Here is a 25258-nt window from a genome sequence, read left to right on the forward strand (position 1 = left end):
TTAAATTTGAGACATTGGTTTGATATGTCTCCAAAAAAAAGAAAACCTACTTTAGAGATCAGTCCATGACTTTTTCTATTCCTGAGGGCCAAATTCCCCCCTGCAGGTTATCATGTTCTTCTCCTGTAAAGGACGTGAACTGGTTTTCACCTTCCTCCCAAATCTCTCCCCATAATGGTCCCTTTACTAACCTTTTATTTTAACCACCTTTCTCTCTATGATAGCTTGGTTTTTCTTACGAAAAACCAAATATGTCTCACTTGCTCTTTACAGGAAAAATAGATATTTTAAAAATAAACCTCTTGAATTGTGTCATGGAACAAATTTTCTAATAATAAAGATTTCAAAAGCTTAAGCAGAAAGAATCCAGTGTTCACATTACAGTGAGGATGGCAAAGGAAGATCCTTCCTTAAACCTGGTCCTTCATGCTGGAAGGTGCTGCTACTGACCCACAAACTCCAATGCAGAGCTGTTGGCTGTTTCTTGAAGGCAGATGTGTTTACATAGAACATAACTCACTTTCTTGTCCAATCTGCCTTATGATAGATGATGGATCAATGAGACTTTTAAAAAAGTCTCCTGAGATTAGGTTCTTTTAATCAAGGTCAGATGCCAAAAGAGATTAAACAAGTAAGGTTTTATTAAGGAAAATGCCTGTATGAGGGGGAAAATAGAGAAAGTGCAGGAAGAGGCTGGAAGAGTCACCACAGATGAATGCAAGTCCGCCTCTGAATGAAAAAGGGATAAAAGAAGGCTTGGGTAGAAACATCCCTGACTGCTATGAAGTCCAAGGGAGATGCAGCAGAGCCACTGGGGAGTCCTCAAACCATCAAAGAATCCTGACTGTCCTGCATGATCCACTTCAGCCTCTCTGCCATACTCAGTCTGGCTGGAAGCAGCTGGGAGAGGTGGGCCTGAGAACAAGCACAACAATGTATCTGAAGCACAGCAGCAAAGCCTTTGGTCAATTATGCAACCTGTGCTTAGAGATGCAGGAAGCACATTCTCAGGTTCATAACATCATTTTTATATTTTTTAACTAACTGAATTACAGGCTTTATTACTTTCTGGGGGTGAAAGAGAGAAATAAAACATTCTATTTACAAGTGATTTGATGATGTCCAAAGAAAAACCTAAATCTACCAAAATCTACAAGAACTAGTAATTGAGTTTAGCGATATCATAGGATACAAGGTCAATATTAAAAAATCAATTCTAAAAAAAAAATCAATTCTATTTCTATGGATTAGCAATAAACAATTGAAAATCAAAATTGAAAAATTAAACTTTACAGTAGCATCCAAAAACATGAAATACTTAGGGATGAATTTAACAGAATATTTGCAAGACCTGTACAATGAAAACATCAAAGCATTGCAAGAAATTAAAGAAAACTCAATTAAAGAGGTATACAATACTAATGGATCAGAAAACTTAATGTGAAAATGTCAACTCTCTCCAAATTAATCTACAGAATCAACACAATCCCAACCAAAATATCATCAGATTTTGCTAGCTGATTTTAAAATTTTCATGGGACAAGGGGTGCTGAGTAAAAAAATAAAATAAAATAAAAATCACATGGAAATTCAAATCTTGGGGAAAAAATAAGGTAGAGGACTTGGACTACTTACTTCAAGACTCATTGTAAAGCTATAGTAGTAAATAGTATTAGCATCAGGGTAGACATATATATACCAATGGAAGAGAATAGAGAACCCAGAAATTGACCAACATTTATATGATCAATTAACTTTTTTTATCTTTTTCATTGAGATATAATTGACATATAACATTATACTATTTTATTTAAATTCAATTAATTAACATACAATGTATTATTAGTTTTAGAGATTGAGTTCAGTGATTAATCAGTCTTAAATAATACCCCGTGCTCATTACATCATGTGTCCTTCTTACTGTTCATCCCCCAGTTACCTCATCCTCCCACGCATCTCCCCTCCAGCAACCCTCAGTTTGTTTCCTATAGTTAAGAGTCTCTTATGGTTTGTCTCCCTGATTTCACCTTGTTTTATTTTTCCCTCCTTTCCTCTATGATCCTCTATTTTGTTTCTTAAATTCAACATATGAGTGAGATTATGTGATAATTGTCTTTCTCTGACTGACATATTTCACTTAGCATAGTATCCTAGTTCCATCCACATTGTCACAAATGGTAAGATCTCACTTTTTGATGGCTGAGTAATATTCCATTTTATATATATATATATATATATATATATATATATATATATATATATACCACATCTTCTTCTTTATCCATTCATCTGTCAATAGACATATGGGCTCTTTCCATAGTTTGGCTATGAATTACAGGTTTTAAATTAATTTACCTACTTAGTCATCTGTTGCTTCCACAGCCAACTCTAGGACATAGGTGTGTCTTCGCTTTAATCCAAAGCTTCCAGTTTCCTAGAAGTCTACACCTGAAGGTGTTTGTGAGGCCACCAACAAAGAGATACTGTGGTGCCATCCTTTCCTGCTCCTTTTCTCAGAAAACTTCAGTGGCTCCTTATCACCTCTTTGGTCATTCAGGATTCTCCACACTAGCTGTAACATACCTTTCCAGCCCTACCTCTCACCATTCTGCTCTCCACCTAACCACTGCCTCACCATTCTAAAAAGTCTGCAGCACTTGGCTTTGCTTCACACTATCTATGGCTTCCCAGCCTCTAACAGTTGAGACCCCACCCTTCCTGCAATACTAGGTCAGAGGATATTCTCCATCAAGGTTTCCTCAGTCCCATCCAAGCCAGAAGACCTCTCCTCTGCTTCTCTGTTACCAAACCACTTTGGTTTTGTTCTGCAATAATGTTTATACTCTTGCCTTCTACTGTTAAGTTACTTTTGTCATCCTTAGAAAACTCACCTCAGTATTCCGGGATTTAGTTTTCTCACCTGAGCATAAAAGAGGGGTCAGATGATCACCAAACCTATCAGATATAATAGTCTACAACACTATCCTAATTCCTCAATAGCCAAGTTTTTGGCAATGGTTAGACTGAATACCATTTGCATCGTGTTTGCTGGCATTAATGGTAAAAATGACAACTTTGTGCCTAGGAGCCACCAAATCCAACTTCTAGAAAATAGATTAGGACATTTCAGTACTCTTCAGGATCATGCAATAATAGGATTTATACTTTGGAACCAAAGGATCACTGCAAGTCCCTGGGTCATTTGAGGGATGAAGGGATAAACAGAATGCTCTCAGATAAGAAAACTGGGCGTTGTTTAGGGCCACATAGCCAGTCATGTCCCTGTTTCTTCAACTAACAGACCAAACACACCACCATAAGGACTGGCTTGTTCACCCTTGTGGATGGGTATCCAAAACTTGTCTTTTTACACCTCATTGCCCATCTTTATATGCTACATATTCTGGGAGAAGGATTTTAATTGCAACCATTAAAAAAAAAAGTTTTATTGTTAGCCATTCCTGTACTTTGTGCTGCTGGACAATAGAAAGTGATTGATATAAATTTCTCTTGCTGTTGAACTACTTCAACTACTTCCTCTTGGTACTGAACTACTTCTAACAACCTAAGTAACTGGGATAAACAATTAAAAGCCCTCATTCACTCATCATTTATTATATTGTAGATGCTATAAAAAATTTAATTTTATTTCTTTAATCCTCAAACCCTTATTATGCATCAGCAGATTGAATCTCAGTAGAGTCAAATGACCTTCCCAAGTTATGTGGCCTGTAAGTGGGTCCAGCTGGGCTTTACTGCCAGCACATGATGGTGTACCAGATAATGAACTGGAAAAAAAGTCATTTATTCTTTGTTTTTCAGTGTCTGTCTTATATCCAACATAAAAATGTAATTTTAATCAATTCTGTTCCCTCTCTACACACCAAAAATAAAATTTACCCCCCAAGAATACTAAAAACTATAAGTTGTCAAAGATTCACAAATGCTCTTAATATGTCTGATGATATAAAAGTATATTAATGTCTACATTAATAAATATTATATTAATTTAGGTATTAAAATATCTAAATAAGAATGGGAACTGCATTTGTTTAAGAAATAGATATATCTTCACAAATGCCTGAGGAAAAAAGAGAGACTTGAGGCTTGGGCAGAATGGGGTTCTGCAGGAGAAAAGAGAAATGTTCAAGTTACTTAAAAGAGGAAGAAAGGAAAGAAAGAAAGAAAATAAGAACAAGGGATGCCAGGGTGGCTCAATTGGTTAAGTGTTGGACTCTTGATTTCAGCTCATATCATGATCTTAGTCAAGGTCGTGAGATGGAGCACCCTGTTGGAGTCCACACTCTCTTCCCACTCTCTCTGTCTCTCTCTCTCCCTCTCTCTCACAAAAATAAATAAATTTTTTTTTAAATATTGTGAGGTGCAATTAAAAAGAAAGAAAGAAAAAAGAACAAAAAGGAAGAACAGAGCCAGTGAGATAGCAGAATGCCATGAAGGGAGCAATGTAACCTCTCCCTGTGACTCCCTAAAGTTTCAGTAAAGTTATTAAACACAACAATATTTGGTGGAGGTGCACTTTTTATGGAATACAGAAGGAGCGAAGCTCTGTACCTACACTGGTATAGGGCAAAACAGAAACAGTATAATCAGGGAGTTAATGCAGACAGGGAGAAGGCTATGAAGAAGCAAAAGTCTGCAGAGGATTGTGACATTCGGAGCATGTGCCTAGGAACAGGGTGACCCTGCCTGCTGTGCAAGTTACATATATTATACATCAAATAAGTTTTCACATCACCTAAGCCTTAGAAAGATTTTGTGTAAATACAAAGGACCTACTTGGAGTCCTTATTCCCACAACACTCATAACATCATGAAGAAACCTGAATATTCCCCCTCAAGCAAAGAGCTGGCCTGCAGTTCATTCATTCACTGAGGGCGTGTTGAGTGCTCACCCTATAGTGTCCGAGAACACCAAGATGAACAAGCAAAAACAATGCAAACTTTGGAGGTTTAGATCACTGACTTATGCAGAACTGACAAGGTTATTATCACATTATTATCTCACCTGACCTTGTATGTTAAGCAAACAAGAATGATTACCCTAAATAATCATTTGTATGATTATTTGTAATTCTTATTTGTACCCTAAATAAGAATATGAGAGAATTCTGATTCCTTGCCCCTGTCCTTCCTGCTTCGCTATACTACACTATACTCTTCTAAATATGTCACCATGGAAGCTTTTCCCATTAATTAAAAACCCCTTGGACAGTTACAGGGTAGACCTTGGAGTGATATGACAGTTTCCAACTCACTGCTGTAGGCTATCCCCACAAAATTCTCATCAAGCTACAGAGACTTGAAGGGGACTCTAAAAGAAAGGAGCTGCCATTTGTTCCAGTCCTTATGTGATAGAGATGTGAGTTACTGATCCACCACTGTTGGCAGAGAAAGGACCCATTCCAAGTAAAACACTTGGTGTTAAGTAGGCATGGTACCCTCTCCGCCTCCCTAATCAGTCCAACTATTCTGCAAATAAAGAACAACCTCAATGTGAAAGGCACATAGGGAATTACCCACTCTTAAGATAATCAATCAATCAATCAATCACCATCTAGAAAGGTGGAGAAGACCTATCTAGGTAGGGAACCCCTTGATAGATAGATGATGATAGATAGATAGATAGATAGATAGATAGATAGATAGATAGATAGATGATAGATAGATATGTTTGGCAGGTGGGAGATGATAGGTAGGCACTTCCGGTTTTCTTAACTTTGTTTTTAGTGGGAGAAAGAAAAAAAATTGTACTGGGTAAGTCTAATTTACAACTGGGACTAAAACTAAGTAAATTCTATGTTCGCTTTCAACTCTTAGATTCTCTAGCTCTAGCTACACATCAGAGTGGGATAAGGGAGAGGGGGGAGCAGGGTAAGAGAGGAAGACTTCAGAAGATGATTTAGAAATACAGTGAAGGAGGGATCCCTGGGTGGCGCAGCGGTTTGGTGCCTGCCTTTGGCCCAGGGCGCGATCCTGGAGACCCGGGATCGAATCCCACGTCGGGCTCCCCATGCATGGAGCCTGCTTCTCCCTCCGCCTGTGTCTCTGCCTCTCTCTCTCTCTGTGACTATCATAAATAAATAAAAATTTAAAAAAAAGAAAAAGAAAAAAGAAATACAGTGAAGGAGCCAGAAACATCCCTCTAGTGCATGCATCAATAGAAGGTAGGTAAGGGGCCCTAAAAACCAATCCCAAAATCTCAAAACCCTGAAATAAGACAGATTCCTTCTCTTTCATGTTAGACTCTGCTCATCAGAGTCACTCAGGCATCCAGGCTAATGGAACAGCCCTGTTGAACGTAGCTGCTGCCACACTGAAGACAAAGCGTTCTGGGGTCTTATACTGGCAACTAACCACTCTGAGCCCAGAAACGACATGTGTTACCTTGGTTCAGAGTTTGCTGACCAGAACTAGTCACATGTTCCCAGCCAAACACTAAGAGACTAAGAAGTTCAATCTTACCATGTACCCAGAAGGCAGAAAGTCTAAAATATTTTCTGAAGAGCAGTATTGTCTACCATTCTGGCTTCTTAGGGTATAGGTCCACTTCAAAAAGGGGACTGGATAGTTTTCCCTATCCCATGGCCTTAGGAACAGCTAATTTACAATAAGCACTAAATTTTTTTTAATAAGCATTAAAATTAACAGAAAAAGATGCCACTGAAAGCCAGTGTTCTCGTTTTTAATTACTACAAATCTCTTGCTAATTATGGGAACTGAGATAATTTGATAAATGATCATGTTTATGCTCAACCAACATTTTAAGTTCTTTGTTTCTACTGATGTCAGCAACATGCCTGGTCAGGCCCGGGGACCTACTACGTGTTTACCAAAGATGTGTGTATGTATCAAGGTGAGTGCCTGAGTGCTAAGGTTCTGGGCACTAACTGCAGCCCCAGCTCTTAAGGTGGGTGTCCCCAACTCGATGTCAAAGATATTTTTGGCTTTTAAAAATATGCTGGAGGGGCGCCTGGGTGGCTCAATCGGTTAAACATCTGACTCTTGGTTTTGGCTCAGGTCATGATCTCAGGATGGTGGGATAGAGCCCTGAGTCAGACTCTACTCTCAGCACAGAGTCTGCTTAAGATTCTCTGTCACTGTGCCCCTCCCTCCACTTGTGCTCACTTTCTTTCCCTCTCTCTCTCTCAAATAAATAAATATTTTTTAAAAAATGTTTTCTAATAATTTGAAAAACATGCTTGAACTAATAATAGTTTAGAAGGATTACTTTCTGAGTAAAAGCTAGCTTTGAAATCATCCAAATATTATCATCTTCATCGCTGCAGGAAGACAGCTGAAGTCAACACAGCTAACAATGCTGTCTCCATGCCAAGTCTAAATAGCCAGAAATAAGGGAAAGGGTAATCCTCATGAGCAAACAACAGACTCAGTGATACAAAAGGTCCTCTGGATACAGAGCTTAAGTGTGTGGTTATACTATAATGGAAATCAGGAAAAAGAAATTTATTCTTCCAGAACCTTCCCCCTGCTTCATTCAGTCTTACCTATCTGTCGTGGAGTTTACTCTCTGTGCCTGTGGGAGTCATTTCAATATTATGAGTCAATAATCAAGACACCTTATCTGGCCTGGCAATGACATCATCATCACCATCATCACAGCCACAAACAGTGTTTACTATGTACAAGACTCTGCTTGGCTTCTCTCATCTCATCCCCTCAACAGCCATCTGACTTATATGTTATATTTTAATTGAGGAAACTTAATTTTTAAAAATTTATATAATTTTCCCAAGATTACTCTGATAACAACTCTTAGAGACAATACTTGAACCTAGGACTTGGGACCAAAAGGTCATGCTCTGCCCGTATACTTATTATATTTCCCAAATGTCTGGGCAATCATCTGTACCTAAAAAGGCTTTTTAAAATTAATTCAATGGGGTGCCTTGGTGGCTCAGTCAGTTAGGAGTCTGCCTTCATAATCTCAGGGTCCTGGGATCAATCTCAGGGTCATCGGGCTCTCTGCTAAGCGGGGAGTCTGCTTCTCCCTCTCACTCTACCCCGTGTTCTCCCTCTTTTGCTCTCTTAAATAAATAAATAAATAAATAAATAAATAAATAATAAATAAATAAATAACCTTTTTTAAAAAATGAATTTGACAATGTGGGTGATGTATGATTTAAAAATAACAATTCTCGGGATCCCTGGGTGGCGCAGCGGTTTAGCGCCTGCCTTTGGCCCAGGGCGCGATCCTGGAGACCCGGGATCGAATCCCACGTTGGGCTCCCGGTGCATGGAGCCTGCTTCTCCCTCTGCCTATGTCTCTGCCTCTCTCTCTCACTGTGTGCCTATCATAAATAAATAAAAATTAAAAAAATAAAAAAATAAAAATAAAAAAAATAAAAATAACAATTCTCTCTAAATGTGAAATGGATCAAACCCTTAAAAATGAATCTTTGGTGTAGCGGCTGTTGACATGATTGTCTTATTTTATTTTCTCCCTCTGAAGAGTGAAATTGGTGAACAATGAAGATGCTACTGTGACTCCCTAAGTTAATTTCTACTTTGCAGGGACAAGTGTGGGTCTAAAGGGCATGTCACCCATTGTGAAATTGTTCAGGTCTGGGAGCAAACAGTCAAGAAAGAATTCATGAGACATCTTCAGTGCAAAAAAAGGTGGTTTTATTAAAGCATGAGGACAGGACCTGTGGGCAGAAAGAGCTGCATAGGGTTGTGAGGAGTGGCTGATTATATACTTTCAAGTTGGGAAGGGAGTAAGGAGAGTGTAAGTCTCTAAAGAATTTGGAAGCAAGGTTTCCAGGACCTAGAGGGGTCGTTTACTGCTGTCTAGTAAAACCTTAGTCATGGGAACCTTCACATGTATATCAGTGGGTCATATTTTTGGAGGATTATTGCCAACATATGTCTTGTGGGGTAGAGATAAAGAAAATGTCCAAAGGGATTTTTTTAAGTAGGCTTATGCCTAGTGCAGAGCCCAACATGGGGCTGGAATTCACAACTTAAGTTGAGATCAATATTCAGACACTTAACAGACTGAGCCACCCAGGTGTCCCCAAAGGGTCATTTTAATATGTTAAAGAAGACTTACAGGATCCTGGAGGTGGTCTAATGTTGAGCTAAGGTACATTTTGCCTCTAGCAAATATTAAGATCAAAGCAGTTGAGTTCCTGGAGGAAGGTCCCTCTGCCTGTCTCGAGCACTTGTCAATGGGCTGTAGTTGTAAGGAAATTTAATTTTTCTACATTTATTTTTCCTTTGTTCTCCACATCATTACCCACTAGTCAATATTTCTCTTAGCATTTCACTGCTACCATTAATCAAGTTAAAATGTAGACAACGATTAACCTTAGGTCCCAAATTCTACATAACATTTCTTATCTCTTAGATGCCACTAATGCTGTGTGCTGGAGACTCCCAGGCTGACACTGGCTCATGCTCACTCATTCCAATTTCTGCTAGCTCCAGAGTCCAAACTCTGATGGGGGTTGTCAGAATCCCAAACACGTAAAGTAAGTACACAAACTAAGTAACCAGATATAATCTCTGATTTCTTTGAATTTCAGAGGTAGGGCCCAGACATTTCCTCTTTTGTTATTGTGCTTCAGGACAGAATCACCTCCGCAGTGTCCCTTCCTCAGTCTGTGACCTGGGAGGGACTAGAGAATCATTCCCTGCCCCCAAGTACAGACAGTGTTAAAAGCTTGCGCATTTGCAAAGGGACCAAGGGACCGTAAAGGCAGATACTATCAAGTCTTCCCCTGTACACGGGTAAGTACACTGCTGGTAGATTATTAAGTAGTGAATCAAAAGGGAAAAACTTGGATTCATAATGCTTAGAGAAATCAGTAATTTTTCATTAAATGTTTCCATTAATATAATACCTTCTAACATGGTGTCAGACACAGTGTGGAGGTTTGCCTACCAAATCATCACATTTGGCACAAGTGCAGAGAGAGGTAACCCCTCTCTAGAATCTGCGTAGTTTATGTTGCTGTGCTGTCCTTCCTGTGGTTAGAAGTGTTCCATTCTAGGCACTACGACAAAGTTTCTTGAGTTTCTATTGTCAGATCTCTACTGTTAATCCCACCCCCAACTGAATTTACCACACATTTCGAAGGCTTTAGAAATCTTTTGTAGACAAATAGTCTAATGTCATCTGATTTACTATAGGGTTAGAAACTGCTGTGTTGTTTGTTTGTTTGTTTTGTTTCTTTGAGAAACTAAGTCTCCAGCTTTTATTATTCTTCGTTTCTCCTCCAGCTTAGGGAATGTCTATGGCCTTGTAACTGACAAGATAAATTTTAATCCTATCAGAATTTTTCATATGTGGATAGGAACGGGCTTGAGGAGGCAGGGAATGGCTTCTGGGAAACAGGAATAGCAGAGCATGGCACTGCTCTGACATGAGTTTCTTACCAGTTTATGTTCATCTGGTCTCAGGGGCTAAGGAGGTACCCTTGAGCATCTCCAACTGCCAACCATCCAACTAAATCTACTTATTTCTGATTAGTCCTGAAATGCACAGCCTACCTAAGGATATTGTATCATTGTGCCAAGATGGCATGTGTGTGTGTGTGTGTGTGTGTGTGTGTGTGTGTAAGAAAGCGAGACAGGCAGACAGAGAAAAGAGGGAAGAGGAAGAGAGGGATGGGGAATGTATAAATAAAGGGCTGGATGTAAGTCTGACAGCACTAGGAGAGATGGAGCACTAGGAAACATACAGGTAAGTTGCACCAGAGAGAGTTAAGAAACACTGGTTAATTGATATAGTGCTAGACTCAGATATAGGTTCACTTTTCCTGATATCAAAAGGTAAGGTCCCCAGGCCAATAAACCAGCATGCCTGGCTGGCTCAGTTGGTAAAGCAAATGACTCTTGATCTTGAGGTCATGAGTTTGAGTCCCATATTGGGCACAGAACCTATTTAAAAAATAAATTAAATTAAATTAATATCAGGGCTGTGTTCTACTAGATAACATTATTTTATTTTAAGCAAAGTATAAAATAAATAAAATAAAATAAAATAAAATAAAATAAAATAAAATAAAATAAAATAAAATAAAATAAAATAAAATAAAATAGGGTGCCTGAGTGTTTCAGTCATTTAAGTGTCTGCCTTCGGCTCAGGTCATGATCCCAGAGTCCTGGGATTCAGTCTCACATCTGGTTCCCTGCTCTGCAGGGAGTCTGCTTCTCCCTCTGCCCTTCCCCCACTCATTCTCTCTCTTTCTCCCTCAAATAAATAATCGTAAAAAATAAAATAATAAAATAAAACAAAATAAATCTGGATGGTAAGACTCTAACTGTCTAGGTTCAAGGGGCCCTATAGTGTATAAGTAGTCAGGTACAAACAAATTAAGTATTTCTGTTCTTATGTCTTTGTAGTTGTTTGAAAAATAATACACAAATTGAAAGAAAAATAATCATTTTATTTCCTTGAATAACCACACTTATGTATAATGAGGTGAATGCTCCTGCTAGGCACCGTACAACTTCTCAATCCTTGGAATCAGATATCATCCCTTCATTCCCCATTCCACCTTAACCAACTTTCATGTGGTACTTGCTTTTAACATTGCAACTGCCAGCAATCTAGCATTGCAAAGATATGACATCATCTAATGGAACACAATCCTAACTGGCATTAAAACTATCAACTACCTCCAGTTTTGCTCCATACTCAATAAACATGTACATTCCTTGATATTTTAAATTAATCAGAGCACCTCTGTGCATCATTTTGGAAATAGCAGGCCTAGTCTCATGTTCTGACCCCCTACATTATCCTAGTAAACTTAAATGAGCACTCTATCTGACTTCACTACATTATATATTTGCATTTTACTTCTTTGAAGTAGAAGAAGCAGTATAAAATGCCCAGGGGGGGAAAAAAACAGCAGTTTCTAACTCTATGGTTGAAAATTGGGAACTTTGGGGGCATCTGGATGGCTCAGTTAGTGAAGTGCCTGTCTTTGGCATTCAGCAGTATGTCCTTGAACCTACAACATCCTACTCAAGGAAACGTACGTACACACTGGTTCTCGCTATACCAAGAGCCCATTTTTCCTGCCTGGGACACTGCCCTGGATACATGGCAGGATATCCATGGACTAGCGTCTCTCCAGGGAAGTTAGATCTCTCTCCCTGCTGATGTCTAGTTTCGGTGGAGCCACACTAGGGAAATTGCCCCACCCTCTTTCTCAGTCCAGCTACTGGAAATGGCTCCACGTTCTCCCCTTACAGAAGGAAACTGCTTTGTTTCCTGGTCTCCTGCAGAGGACACGAGCATCTTGCTATCATCAGACCTGCTGTCTTTATAGGGCCAGCGTGCTTCTGCACACAGTTGCAAATATCGTATTATCTGTGCAATGCTCCCCTTCTTTCTTAGAGTCATTTTTCCCATAAGAGTGGATATTCTTCCTTGAATGCCTACTATGTCCCACAGAAATGCATAGCACTATGTCCCATTCTACAGATGAGGAGCGTGAGGCCCCCCAGGAGGGTATTTTCCTATACGCCAAGATGATAGAGCAGGGATTTAAAACAAATGTGTCTGGCCTCAACACCTACATTTATTGCTTTACATCAGCTGCATCTCTAAATGTAGGGTCACTTTACTTCTCTAGAACCCAGGAAGGGGAAAATTGTATAAGGTTGTCCATTAGGATCCAGAGCATGACTTCTCCTAAAGGTAATTTACCAGCTCTTCCCCAGTCAATCGGAGCCAGTTGTTACAGGGAAGCAACCAGCCCTACAACACATTTAAAGAACACTTGAAAAAAAAAAAAAAAAAAGGGCCTTTCATTCAAGAGCTATTGCTTGGGCATCTGTTATATTATGTTCCCAGTGCCTCCCTGGCCATAGGAGCAATCGCAGAGAGCAAGCAGGTGACGTCTCTATAGTGGAGCTACCTCTCTCAGGTTCCCAATCCTAAAAAGCAAAATATGTGTGTCCAGTTTTGTGTAAAGATCTCATCTGTGAAACAAGAAAACAGCATCTACTCTGTGACCTATGTGCTTTAAAAACTCACTAACATGAGGAGATAAAATTGTCACAAAAATGTATTAGTGAACAACATCTAAAATTGTATGATTTAGGGTTAAACGTGTATATTGACCAGACCGTATAGGAAATAAAAGAACAGAGGCTCACTGATGGGAAAGGCAGGAGAGGACACCAATTTGGGGAAATGTTTTTACAGTAATAATAACTTCTATCTATTGAGCATTTGCTATGTGTCAGGAACAGCTCTACATCAACTGACATGTGTTGACTCACCTGATTCTCACCAAACACTGCAAGGAGCCGACCACTGTTTTCTCCATTCTTGTGATGCGCGGAGGTTAACTAACTTGCCCAAGATCACACAGCAGTAACTGACAGAACTGAACTTTAACCCGGGCAGTCTGCCAGAGCCTGCTTGCTTAACCACTATGCATATTGCCTAGCGGCATTCTTATGTGGCCCAAGGACAGATGATCCTCCACCTGTGCCAGTAGGGACAGGGCCACATTCCCTGGGGTGAATCAGTATCTGATGGGGAGGGGAGGGATGATTGTCCACACACAGCAGCCTCTCTCTTCCCCTGGTAGCTGTTCACTGCTGTGGGTGGGAGGAGGATGGACCGCGCTGGGCCCCACGGAGCGCCAGAGGGCTGGGACTCTCCGGGGGCAGCGCGGTAGCAGGACCCACATTGGCCAAGGTGCCTCAGCTCCCAATCCCAACTGTACTTCACCACTGCTGTGTGGCCTTGCATCAGTTCGCTACACCAATCTGAGCTATGGTTTCATATGTTTATTTAAAAAACATGCTTGACAAGGTGATTCTTTCTGGTCACTACTCTATGCCATTCTGGAGTCAGTGAAGGGAGGCTGGAGGCAGCAGCACAGTCCAGATGCAAAACTCTCCACTAAAGGGTCCAATTTCAGCCCCTCTGTCTCAGCAGCAACCATGCTAACATTGGGCAGCAGCTCCAAGTGAGGGGGTGGGAGCTCACCAGGCACAGGGGCAAAGAAGTGGCCTGAACATTTCTCACATTTCTTCATCTCCCTGGTTCTCTCCTGGTTGGCTAGAGCAGCCAAGCATGGGGTGGGGCTTCCACTGGTGAATAAAAGGCTCTGCTTTGCTTTCCCCACACAGGAGAACATGGCCAAGCGGGTTGCAATTGTGGGAGCTGGGGTCAGTGGCCTGGCCTCCATCAAGTGCTGCCTGGAGGAAGGACTGGAGCCCACATGCTTTGAGAGGAGTGACGACCTCGGGGGGCTGTGGAGATTCACCGTAAGTGGGGGGCTCGGGGCTGTGCGATGTGTCTGTCGGGAAAGGCTGCACGGATGTGAAAAGAAGTAGAATTTCTCCCATGGCACTGACTGCCCTGGGCCGGGGAGGGGGCGGGGGTGGGGGGGGGTGGGTAGGGCTTGGAAGCATCTGCTGAACAGGGAGCCAGGAGGACCTCTGAAATTCGTAAAACAAAGAAGCAGGGCACAGCCTAAGCTTGGGTGGGGAATGCATGAGCCATCTCGCAAACTTGATCTAGGGCCAAGAGAGATGCCCCCAAAGGGTGGCAGGGAATGGAGAGGTTGGGACATGCCAAGAAAGCCTAGAACAAGGGGAGCAGGAGCAGAACCACAGGGTCTGACTCAAGGCCAGGGACCTCGGTGTTTGGGACAAAAGTACGAACCCAGCAGTGCAGGAATGTCAGCCTCTGCCTATAAGACAGAGCCACTTGGAGCTGCTTCTGTTCCCAGGTCTCCTCCATCTGAGGTGAAGTGACACAGGGCTCAGTGTAGGATGAGCTCTTTACTCAAGGTCCTGCTCTCCAGGCAGCCCCAATCTATGCCAAGAACCATTGGAAGTAAAGAATGTGGGTTTGGAGCCTTTTTTGAAACCCTAAGCAAAAGAAAGTAATATTCTCAAACCTCAGCAGGGTTACAGTCCAGCCTGGAGAGGAAAGTGAGGTGAGGAAGCAGAGGGCCTGGGCCGATGGGGGCTTCGGGGGCACTGCTGGGGCCACTGAAGCCCTGTGAGTCCCATGGCGTGGCCAGGGAAGTATTCGCATCAGCCTTTCCAAGCTTCCTGCTTCCCCTCCTGCTCAAGAGCACAAGAACAGTAAGTGTTGATGAGAAAGCCATCAAGAACAGTGAAAAGCAGCAAGGTTTCAGATATCCGGGCCTCGGAGCCCATAAGGAACTAACAGGAAGACGTAGCACTCCTCTCACTATAGAAGAGTGGAATTTGGAACTGGAATGAAGTGTTTTCTAACTCAGTGAGCAAAGGCCAGAGAGGCCGAGGCTGCTAGTTGGTTGCAGTTCTCCCAGCATAGGCCAGCTTGGCTCACATAGAGAAGAATTGCATGTCTTTTTTTTTTTTTTAAGATTTTATTTATTTATTCATGAGAGACACAGAAAGAAGGCAGAGACATAGGCAGAGGGAGAAGCAGGCTCCATGCAGGGAGCCTGATGCAGGACTTGATACCGGAACCCCGGGATCACGCCCTGAGCCGAAAGCAGACGCTCAACCACTGAGCCACCGAGGCGTCCCAAATTGCATGTCTTGAGATGTGCCTAACCACCCAAATGTGACCATCAGCACATAGAAACTTCCCCAAGGGCACAAGGTGAAAGAGCACATCTGTTTCCATGTTTCAAAATACAAACATCACATTAGGATAGAGGAAATCTAACACCTGTGCTGTAACTCTCCCCTCCTCCAAAAGACATTGCTAATCCAGCATGATACACTTCCTCTGATAAGCCTCAGAACTCTTCTTAACACATACTTGAAAAAAATAGGACTAATCTATCAGAGTTGGGAGTTGGCTTGCAAGATGAGACTTCTCAGTTAGATGAGGAAGTAGCAGAATTATCTGGTTAAAGTAATTTCCATCAAAGCAAAAGTGAGTCCAGAGAACTTAGGGATACTGGAGAAAAATGCACCTTATATAGGTCACAGACACTTAATTATTAACACTGAAACTCATTGAACTAAGAATCAAGAGAAATGCATTCTAGATCCAGCTGTGCCCACACCTGGCTGTGTGACTTGGTCAGGTCAAACGCCTGCGCACAAGGCCCAGGGGAACACAGAAATGAGAAGGATGCATCCTACCCTCAGACTGCCGCCAGGGTAATGGGAAAAGAGTAGGTAAGGATGGTTGAAACCATTACATATGTGAGCCCAAACTGGGATGAGATCCTGGCAGAAAAGGAAAGGAGTGGAGTTATAGGCACATGAAAGGGTTTGCCTCAGAAAAGTGGAGAGGCACAACCTCCTCTAAGATGGTGGGGGGAATGTGGGGGGGAGGAAAAGTGAACATGAAGAAAAACATTGAGGTAGAGAGGAAGGAAGATGCATGATCTCCGAAGTCAGTCCCTGCAATGCTATCAGGAAAATGCAGCATCTGTGGAGGGTGAAGAAGGAGTAGGGCTTAAGGGTGTGGAAAAGTAAGAAAAATAGGGGCAGTGGTGAACACATATTGTGAAGCCCATGACAGGACATCTAAAGGATGGCAAAGAGGGTGATCCAGCAGCTGCCCAATTAACAAGGCATTCCAGCCCCGTTGTTTCATGTATTAAATGAGAACTTGAAACCAGGTTGAAAAAAAGCTAGGGGGCCGGGAAGCAGGAGAAACCACCCACCTTCATTCTGCAGCCCTTTCTTGACACAGTGGCCTCTTGAGATGACTGGACCACTCTGAGATACCTCTGACACCTGAGAGGAAATCCCTAAGTGAGGTGACCTTAACGGGGCCTTCCAGCTCTAACATGCTATGAACCTCCTGAGCTTTCTAAAGGCATCCAATCCTCCTCTTCCTATCTCCGTGCATGCACATGCATATGCACACACACACACACCCAAGGCTAGTTAGATGTGTCTCTGCACTCAAACCAGGTGGCCAATTCCAAACCTGCAAATTAAAGTATCTGCTCTAGCAGGGGCTGTACTTACCAGAAAGCCCACAGGGGGATCCTTAGTGCCTGTTCTGGGTATCAGGGGTCATCATGCAAAATTGGACCAGCAATCAGCAGAAACCCCAGAAAACACATGTGGAGACCACTTCCATTTCCAAATAGGGAGACATGCCAAAGATTACAGAGATTATAAACCACTGATCTTAATTCATCCCTCAGAGGTGCATAACTCTGTCTCTCCCAGTGACCACAGCCTCAGGCAAAGAGGAAACAGATAAAGGTTGCAATGGAAATCGTTGGGGTGGGAGAGGATGTGGCAACCTTTAAAAAGAAAAGAGATACATTGGCAAAGAGCCCACTTCCGTCCCCTAACTCAAGTGGAGGCTGGAGGCCTGTATGGAAAGTCTATTTTACAACCAACTCTCTTAGGCTCTTGAGTGTAAGTTTTTCTAGATTTATTCTGGACAAGTCAGAGGCGGGGCCACAGACAAGCAAGATATAGTGAACCCAGGATCCCTGGGTGGCGCAGCGGTTTAGCGCCTGCCTTTGGCCCAGGGCGCAATCCTGGAGCCCCGGGATCAAATCCCACGTCGGGCTCCTGGTGCATGGAGCCTGCTTCTCCCTCTGCCTATGTCTCTGCCTCTTTCTCTCTCTCTCTCTCTCTCTCTGGGTGACTATCATAAATAAAATAAAAAATTTTTTAAAAAAAGTTTAAAAAAAAAGATATAGTGAACCCATTAGTTGATGAGATCAGTAACATTAATTCAAACCACAAATATATGTTCATAATTTTGGCTCTCTGTAGTCACTATACATTTCAGGCAGATCTAGATTCACATCCTTTGAGGGAACAAAATGAGCCCTCCTCCACATGTGTGAAGTTTATGTTCATCTTTCCATTTATTCACACAAATAAAATTAATTTTTGTATCACAGGAAAAAAATGAAGAACTATGCATAACCAAAATGGCAAATAATATTAAAATACTAAGAGCCACATTTCCCATTAAACTCAGAACATCCTCCAAAATACATCCAAAAGACAGAGGCAGTGTATATTAAAGACTAAATATCTAAATATACCAAAACTGCTTATTACTCAACCTGGCAGTAGTTGTCTGAGATATTGATATTTACCAGTTATTCAGGTCAAAATGGGGGGAGGGGGAAATGAGTGTTTCACTATGTACATGGTTGTGCGGTCTTCATAATCTGCACCCCCTTCTCCATAATCCTTTCGACAACACCCTGTGAAACCAAAATACCTAGCAACAATCCATAGTCCAGATACTACTTTCTGGCTCTGATCTATCTCCATATTTTCCTGTATTTCGCAGTAATGCCATGTGAAGCTGGACAGGTGAGTCCATCCTGGGCTTATTTGTTAACATGTAATGAATGAAATCGCAATTCTGATAATAAAACTCAGTGTTCAGTGTTCACCCTACCTCCAGGGCAGGATAACAAATCCCATTAGAAAGGGTAACCTTAATCTTTGTCAATGTTTGAAATGTCTAAATACGAACATCCATTCCATGTGTGTGCGCACACATGCACACATGCATACACACTCACATGCTTACATTGTTTGTACAGGAACATGTTGAAGAAGGCAGAGCCAGCCTCTACAAGTCCGTGGTTTCCAACAGCTGCAAGGAGATGTCTTGTTACTCAGACTTTCCTTTCCCAGAAGATTATCCAAACTATGTGCCAAATTCTCAATTCCTGGAATATCTCAAAATGTATGCAAACCGGTTCAGCCTTCTGAAATGCATTCGATTCAAGGTAAGACACAAAACATCAGTCAGTAGTCAGGAAGTATTGCCTGTTTCCCATTTCTCTCAATAGCCTAGCCCTTGGTTCTGTAGACAAGATCAGGAACTGGCAAGATTGATGACACCTAGCTGGATTCCTTTTCGTCTGGTACTCATAACTACCCTAAGTAAATGTGGAGGTGGATACTTTCTGTAAGGGTTCATGTGTATAAATTTTTGGTTTGTAATAATTTAATCCAAGTATCCAAAGAGACCTAAAAATATCAAACCACATTCTCAACTTGGGACCAAAGCACATAGGGACACTGATCACTTCTACCAGTACCTAGGTATTCTCTTCTTGAGTATCCCTTTATAAGAATAAACCTGTGCCATGTTTATTTGAAGGAAATCTTTTCTATTTGAAGGAAATATTTTCTAGATATCCTTGGGAATAGAAAAATCTTTGAATATTGTTCTTTTCAGATGCTTTACCCACCTCCCTTCCCATTTCCAAGAACAGAGACAGGAAAAAGGTAGAAGGACGGGGGCATATGAATACACTCTCTTTCCCCCCTTCTTTTCCTCTCCAGGAAACATGAAAATCCATGTATTGTCCTTCTCCTAGATCTCCCCCTCTCCCTGCTACCGATGGGGATGGTAATAAATTCCTAAGCAACATGAATAACCAAAACTAGTAGCAAATAAGATTCATATTCACAACCTTAAAAGTACTGACCAAAATGAAACCACTATCTTAAAGAGCTATCTGCACCCCCACATTCATTGCAGCATTATTTACAATAGTCAAGACACGGAAACAACCTCAGTGTCCATCAATGGGTATGTGGACAAAGAAAATGTGGCACACACATACACACACACACTGGAAGGTTGGTTAGCTATGAAAAAAGAGGAAATCCTGCCATTTGCAACAATATGGATGGACCTTTAGAGTATTATGCTAAGTGAAATAAGCCAGACAAATACTGTATGATCTCACTTGGATATGAAATCTAAAACAACAAATTCATAGAAACAGAACAGATTGGTGGTTGCCAGAGGTGAATGGTGGGGGTTGGGAGGTATGGGTTAGGTGGTCAAAAGGTACAGAATTCCAGATATAAGATAAATCCATTCTGGAGATATAACGTATAGCATGCTTAATATATAGTTAACTGTGTCGTATATTTGAAAGTTGCTAAGAGAGTAGATCTTAAGTTCTTATCACAAGAAAAAGAATTATGACTATGCAAGGTAATGGATATAAACTAAACTAATTGCTTGTTGTAATTATTTTGCAGTATATACATATATCAGATCATTATGTCATATACTTTAAACTTATTTGAGGAAGGCGGGGGGGTGGGGGTGACTGGGTGGCGGGCACTGAGGTGGGCACTTGACGGGATGAGCACTGGGTGTTATTCTGTATCTTGCCAAATTGAACACCAATAAAAAATAAATTTATTATTAAAAAATAAAATAAAATAAATTTATACAGTGTTGTATGCCAGTTATCTTTCAATCAAGCTGGAAGAAAATAAAAGTATTCCAGTTTTCCAAAGAGTATTTTATTCTACTTCCTTATTTTGCAAGGCACACAGTAAAAGTGAAGCACTACCACAGAGAATGGACATGATCCACAGAAATATTTTTTAATGCATCAGAGTTTCTGAATCTGAAGCACTCCTTTACTACACGCTGCCCCAAGCCTGTTTTAAAATAATTGAAGGGCACCTGAGTGGCTCGGTCAGTTAAGCGTCTGTCTTCAGCTCAGGTCATGATCCCAGGGTCCTGGAATCAAGTCCACATCAGGCTCCCTGCTCAGTGGGAGCTCCCTCTCTCTGTCTCTCATGAATAAATAAATAAAACCATTTTAAAAAATAAAATAATTGAAAAAATGTTTAAAACTAGATGTTCACCAAAGTTTTAAGAAACTACATAAAGTAGCTGTCTATAAGAGATTTCTTTCCTCTCTGTGCATTCCAAATTTTTCGTTACAAACAGTTCTTATTTTTAAGATGAAAGTAAATTCTATTTAAAAACTAATTAAGGGATCCCTGGGTAGCTCAGCGGTTTGGCGCCTGCCTTCGGCCCAGGGCGTGATCCTGGAGTCCCGGGATCGAGTCCCACATTGGGCTCCCCGCGTGGAGCCTGCTTCTCCCTCTGCTTGCGTCTCTGCCTCTCTCTCAGTCTGTGTCTCTCATGAATAAATAAATAAAATCTTTTAAAAAAAAAAACTAATTAATTTTTAACTAATTGCAAACTTTTATTTAAAAAAGGAAGATTTCCTAATACCAATGTTGGAATCCAACAAGCACTTCAAATATTATCCAAATACTGACCCCATTAGGAAAGACTTGAGACACCCTGTCTTCTCTGAAAACTGAAAAAGAAAGGCAGCAAAGTCTCTTGGCCAGTGGAGCATTTATGCCTTAAGTTTGACTTATACATTTATTTTATATATTTTGTTAATCAGAACCTCACACCCATTAATATATACGTACTTGATTAAAACAAAAAATAGACTGAAATTTGGACTTCTCCCAGAACATTGAGGCCATAAAATTAGCATTTCTCAATCATTCTCTGAATCTGGGAAAATTTCGGCAATATACTCTATAGGACCTTTCATAAGGTAAGATACTCAAGACCAAATTTATATTTTCAATTTATATTATCCATGCCCCTATTAAAGTACAGCTCTAGGTGTACAACAGAAAGAATAATGAAATATTCTTTCTTACAACAGAAAGAATAATGAAAAAGACATCAGAAGACCTTGATTCTTACTGTGAGAATTGGAGCAAATCACTAAAACTTTTTGGGTCTCATCATTTCCCGTAAATACTCCACCACAACTCTAAGCTTAGAATACTTCCATTTAGAAAATAATGGTTAATCTGATAATTCAATTCAATTTCTAAGTTTATGCTTATTAATTATGTTTAGTCTGTGCTCTAGAACATTTGAAATGTCAACTGGTACACTGGCCAGAAAGCCCTTACTAGAAACTTGACAATTGTGACTATGATTCTTTTTTCAGACTAAAGTCTGCAAAGTAACAAAATGCCCAGATTTTACTGTCACCGGCCAATGGGAGGTAGTCACTCAGCATGAAGGAAAGCAAGAGTCTGCCATCTTTGATGCTGTCATGGTCTGCACTGGTTTCCTTACTAACCCACATTTGCCACTGGACTCTTTTCCAGGTACATCATTTTCTGAAATTGACCTTAATTTGTCTTATGGGAGCCATCCTGCTACTGGCTTGGTCCAGGAATGAATTTTTACAGTTCCTCCATTAAATAAAGTTGTAAGGTAAAAGGAATTTTTTTTCTAACCAGCACTTTCTCCCAATTTTTGATTTTCATTTGTTCCAAACAACCTGTAAGTGCCAAAAAGTAGAATAAATAACTAGCAAGCAATTTTATTTTTCACCTGAGGTTCAGTGTCACTCCTTAAGTGATGTGTAACATTCAGAAAGTTCTAAGACACACAATGCTTACACAAGTTGTTAGCTTCAGTGGTAGCATACAACCAAAGCTGAGTTTAGAGGCCACAAAGGTCAATCAATGAATAAAGGGAAAAGTAATGTGATTTTTGTTTGTTTGTTCTATAAAAGTTTAGCTAGACCAGAAGTATATGGCACTAGGTCAGTAGTCAACAGGGAGAAGAATCTAGGGAGTCAAGTTAAGTCATCTTTGGGTTTCAGCTTCCATATCTGGTTTTTGCAACCATGATTCATGTTAATCTATATCAAATTTTCATTAGATTACAATACAGAGGGAATAGAAGATGCAATGGTTTGGTTTATTTTATCTGCAATAAGTTTTCAAAAAGTTAAAACTTTAGGAAATTTTTATCATCTAAATATGGCCTGGAATGATCTCAAGGCTCATCTCACAATAAACTCACACTTCCAATGGCCCCCAGACCTTATTCAAGTCAAGTCAGAATAAAGTACATCCTGAACACTGCCATGGAATAGAATCATTGAATCGAAAATCACCAAGTCCAGGCTTCTTCCCTATACAAGGAACTATTCTCCAACATCCCTGAGAAAGGCTCAACAGCTTCTGCTTGAACAATTAAAAATGGACAAGACAACCCAATCCTTTCTCAGTTCTTGTACACACAGAAAATCCCTGATAGGGAAAATTACTCCAAACTGCCAGGGAGGAGTGCCTGGTACAGGGTCACTCCAAGAATCCAGAAAATTGACATAGAGAGTACACTGAATTTATTTGGCACTCACAGGGTATGTAGCCTGTAAAGAAGGAATGAAAAGAGTTTTATAGGAGTCCAGTGGAGGATTCACAATCTATATATGACCTGCAAATGATATCAATACTCATTTTATTGTTTTTGTACTTTTTTTGTATATTTTTTATTGGAGTTCGATTTGCCAACATATAGCATAACACCCAGGGCTCATCCTGCCAAGTGTCCCCCTCAGTGCCCGTCACCAGTCAGTCATCCCATCCCCCCGCCCATCTCCCCTTCCACTACCCTTTGTTCGTTTCCCAGAGTTAGAAGTCTCTCATGTCCTGTCACCCTCTCTGATATTTCCCACTCATTTTCCTCATTCCCCTTTATTCCCTTTCACTATTTTTTATATTCCCCAAATGAGACCATATAATGTTTATCCTTCTCTGATTGACTTACTTCACCCAGCATAATACCCTCCAGTTCCATCCACGTCGAAGAAAATGGTGGGTATTGGTCATTTCTAATGGCTGAGTGATATTCCATTGTATACATAGACCACATCTTCTTTATCCATTCACTGTTGATGGACACCGAGGCTCCTTCCACAGTTTGGCTATTGTGGACATTGCTGCTAGAAACATTGGGGTACGGTATCCTGCCGTTTCACTGCATCTGTATCTTTGGGGGTAAATCCTCAGCAGTGCAATTGCTGGGTCATAGGGTAGCTCTATTTTTAATTCTTTGAGGAACCTCCACACAGTTTTCCAGAGTGGCTGTACCAGTTCACATTCCCACCAACAGTGCAAGAGGGTTCCCCTTTCTCCACATCCTCTCCAACATTTGTTGTTTCCTGTCTTGTTAATTTTCCCCATTCTCACTGGTGTGAGGTGGTATCTCATTGTGGTTTTGATTTGTATTTCCCTGATGGCCAGTGATGCAGAGCATTTTCTCATGTGCTTGTTGGCCATGTCTATGTCTTCCTCTGTGAGATTTCTGTTCATATCTATTGCCCATTTCAGGATTGGATTGTTTGTTTCTTTGCTGTTGAGTTTCATAAGTTCTTTATAGATCTTGGATACTAGCCCTTTATCTGATAGGTCATTTGCAAGTATCTTCTCCCATTCTGTAGGTTGTCTTTTAGTTTTGTTGACTGTTTCTTTTGCTGTGCAGAGGCTTTTTATCTTAAGTCTCAATAGTTCATTTTTGCTTTTGTTTCCCTTGCCTTCATGGATGTATCTTGCAAGAAGTTGCTGTGGCCACATTCAAAAAGAGTGTTGCCTGTGTTTTCCTCTAGGATTTTGATGTATTCTTGTCTCACATTTAGATCTTTAATCCATTTTATCTTTGTGTAAGAGAATGGTCTAGTTTCATTCTTCTGCACGTGGCTGTCCAATTTTCCCAGCACCATTTATTGAAGAGACTGTCCTTTTTCCAGTGGATAGTCTTTCCTGCTTTGTCCAGTATTAGTTTCATAGAGTTGAGGGCCTATTTCTGGATTCTCTATTCTGTTCCATTGATCTATGTGTTTTTGTGCCAGTACCACACTGTCTTAATGATCACAGCTTTGTAGTACAATTTGAAATCTGGCATGCCCCTGGTTTTCTTTTTCAATATTCCCCTGGCTATTCGGGGTCTTTTCTGATTCCACACAAATCTTAAGATTATTTGTTCTAGGGCAGCCCTGGTGGCGCAGCGGTTTAGTGCCGCCTGCAGCCCAGGGCGTGATCCTGGAGACCCTGGATCGAGTCCCACGTCAGGCTCTCTGCATGGTGCCTGCTCCCTCTCTCTCTCTCTCTCTCTCTCTCTCTCTCTCTGTGTGTGTGTGTGTGTGTGTGTGTCTATGAATAAATAAATAAATAATCTTTAAAAAAATAAGATTATTTGTTCTCTCTGAAGAAAGTCCATGGTATTTTGATTGGGATTGCATTGAACATGTAAATTGCCCTGGGTAGCATAGAGATTTTCACAATATTAATTCTTCCAATCCATGAGCATGGAATATTTTTCCATCTCTTTGTGTCTTCCTCAATTTCTTTCAGAAGTGTTTTTTATGGTATAGATCCTTTAGGGTATAGATCCTTTACCTCTTTGGTTAGGTTTATTCCCAGGTATCTTATGCTTTTGGGTGCAATTGTAAATGGGATTGACTCCTTAATTTCTCCCTCTCCAGTTAAAACAGTAGATCTAAACCCCAGTGTGACTAACATAATCCCTTTTTCTTTGAGCCAACTCTTGCTGACTCAGCAAACTCAGCCTGAGTTATAGTCAGTCACCACAGTGAACTATCAATGAATTTCCCCCAAACCATATGGATCTTTTTGAATAGGAACCACATTTCATTTATCTTATTTCACTAATATCAACTAGCACAGTACCAAGCAC

The 25258-nt window shown here is 40.8% G+C and overlaps 1 protein-coding gene and 1 long non-coding RNA gene across 3 annotated transcripts in view; one reads left to right on the top strand and one right to left on the bottom strand.

Moving 5' to 3' along the window:
- LOC121489722 overlaps window positions 1-14114 on the bottom strand; it is a 23808-nt gene extending 9694 nt beyond the window's left edge. Inside the window, exon 1 of the long non-coding RNA XR_005987398.1 lies at window positions 13282-14114. This is a non-coding gene — a long non-coding RNA (uncharacterized LOC121489722). The remainder of the gene's footprint in view (window positions 1-13281) is intronic.
- FMO1 (flavin containing dimethylaniline monoxygenase 1) overlaps window positions 9382-25258 on the top strand; it is a 23339-nt gene continuing 7462 nt past the window's right edge. The window contains exons 1-4 of one of the 2 annotated variants that reach the window (XM_041752993.1): window positions 9382-9512; window positions 14143-14280; window positions 18507-18695; window positions 21714-21876. In XM_041752993.1, coding sequence (XP_041608927.1) covers window positions 14149-14280; window positions 18507-18695; window positions 21714-21876 — 484 coding nt within the window. In that variant the 5' untranslated portion in view covers window positions 9382-9512; window positions 14143-14148. Of the gene's footprint in view, window positions 9513-9590; window positions 9772-14142; window positions 14281-18506; window positions 18696-21713; window positions 21877-25258 lie in introns of those variants that run through there. The other variant, XM_041752982.1, reaches the window with a different exon arrangement.

This window comes from Vulpes lagopus, chromosome 1, assembly GCF_018345385.1.
Source record: "Vulpes lagopus strain Blue_001 chromosome 1, ASM1834538v1, whole genome shotgun sequence".
Lineage (NCBI taxonomy): Eukaryota > Metazoa > Chordata > Mammalia > Carnivora > Canidae > Vulpes > Vulpes lagopus.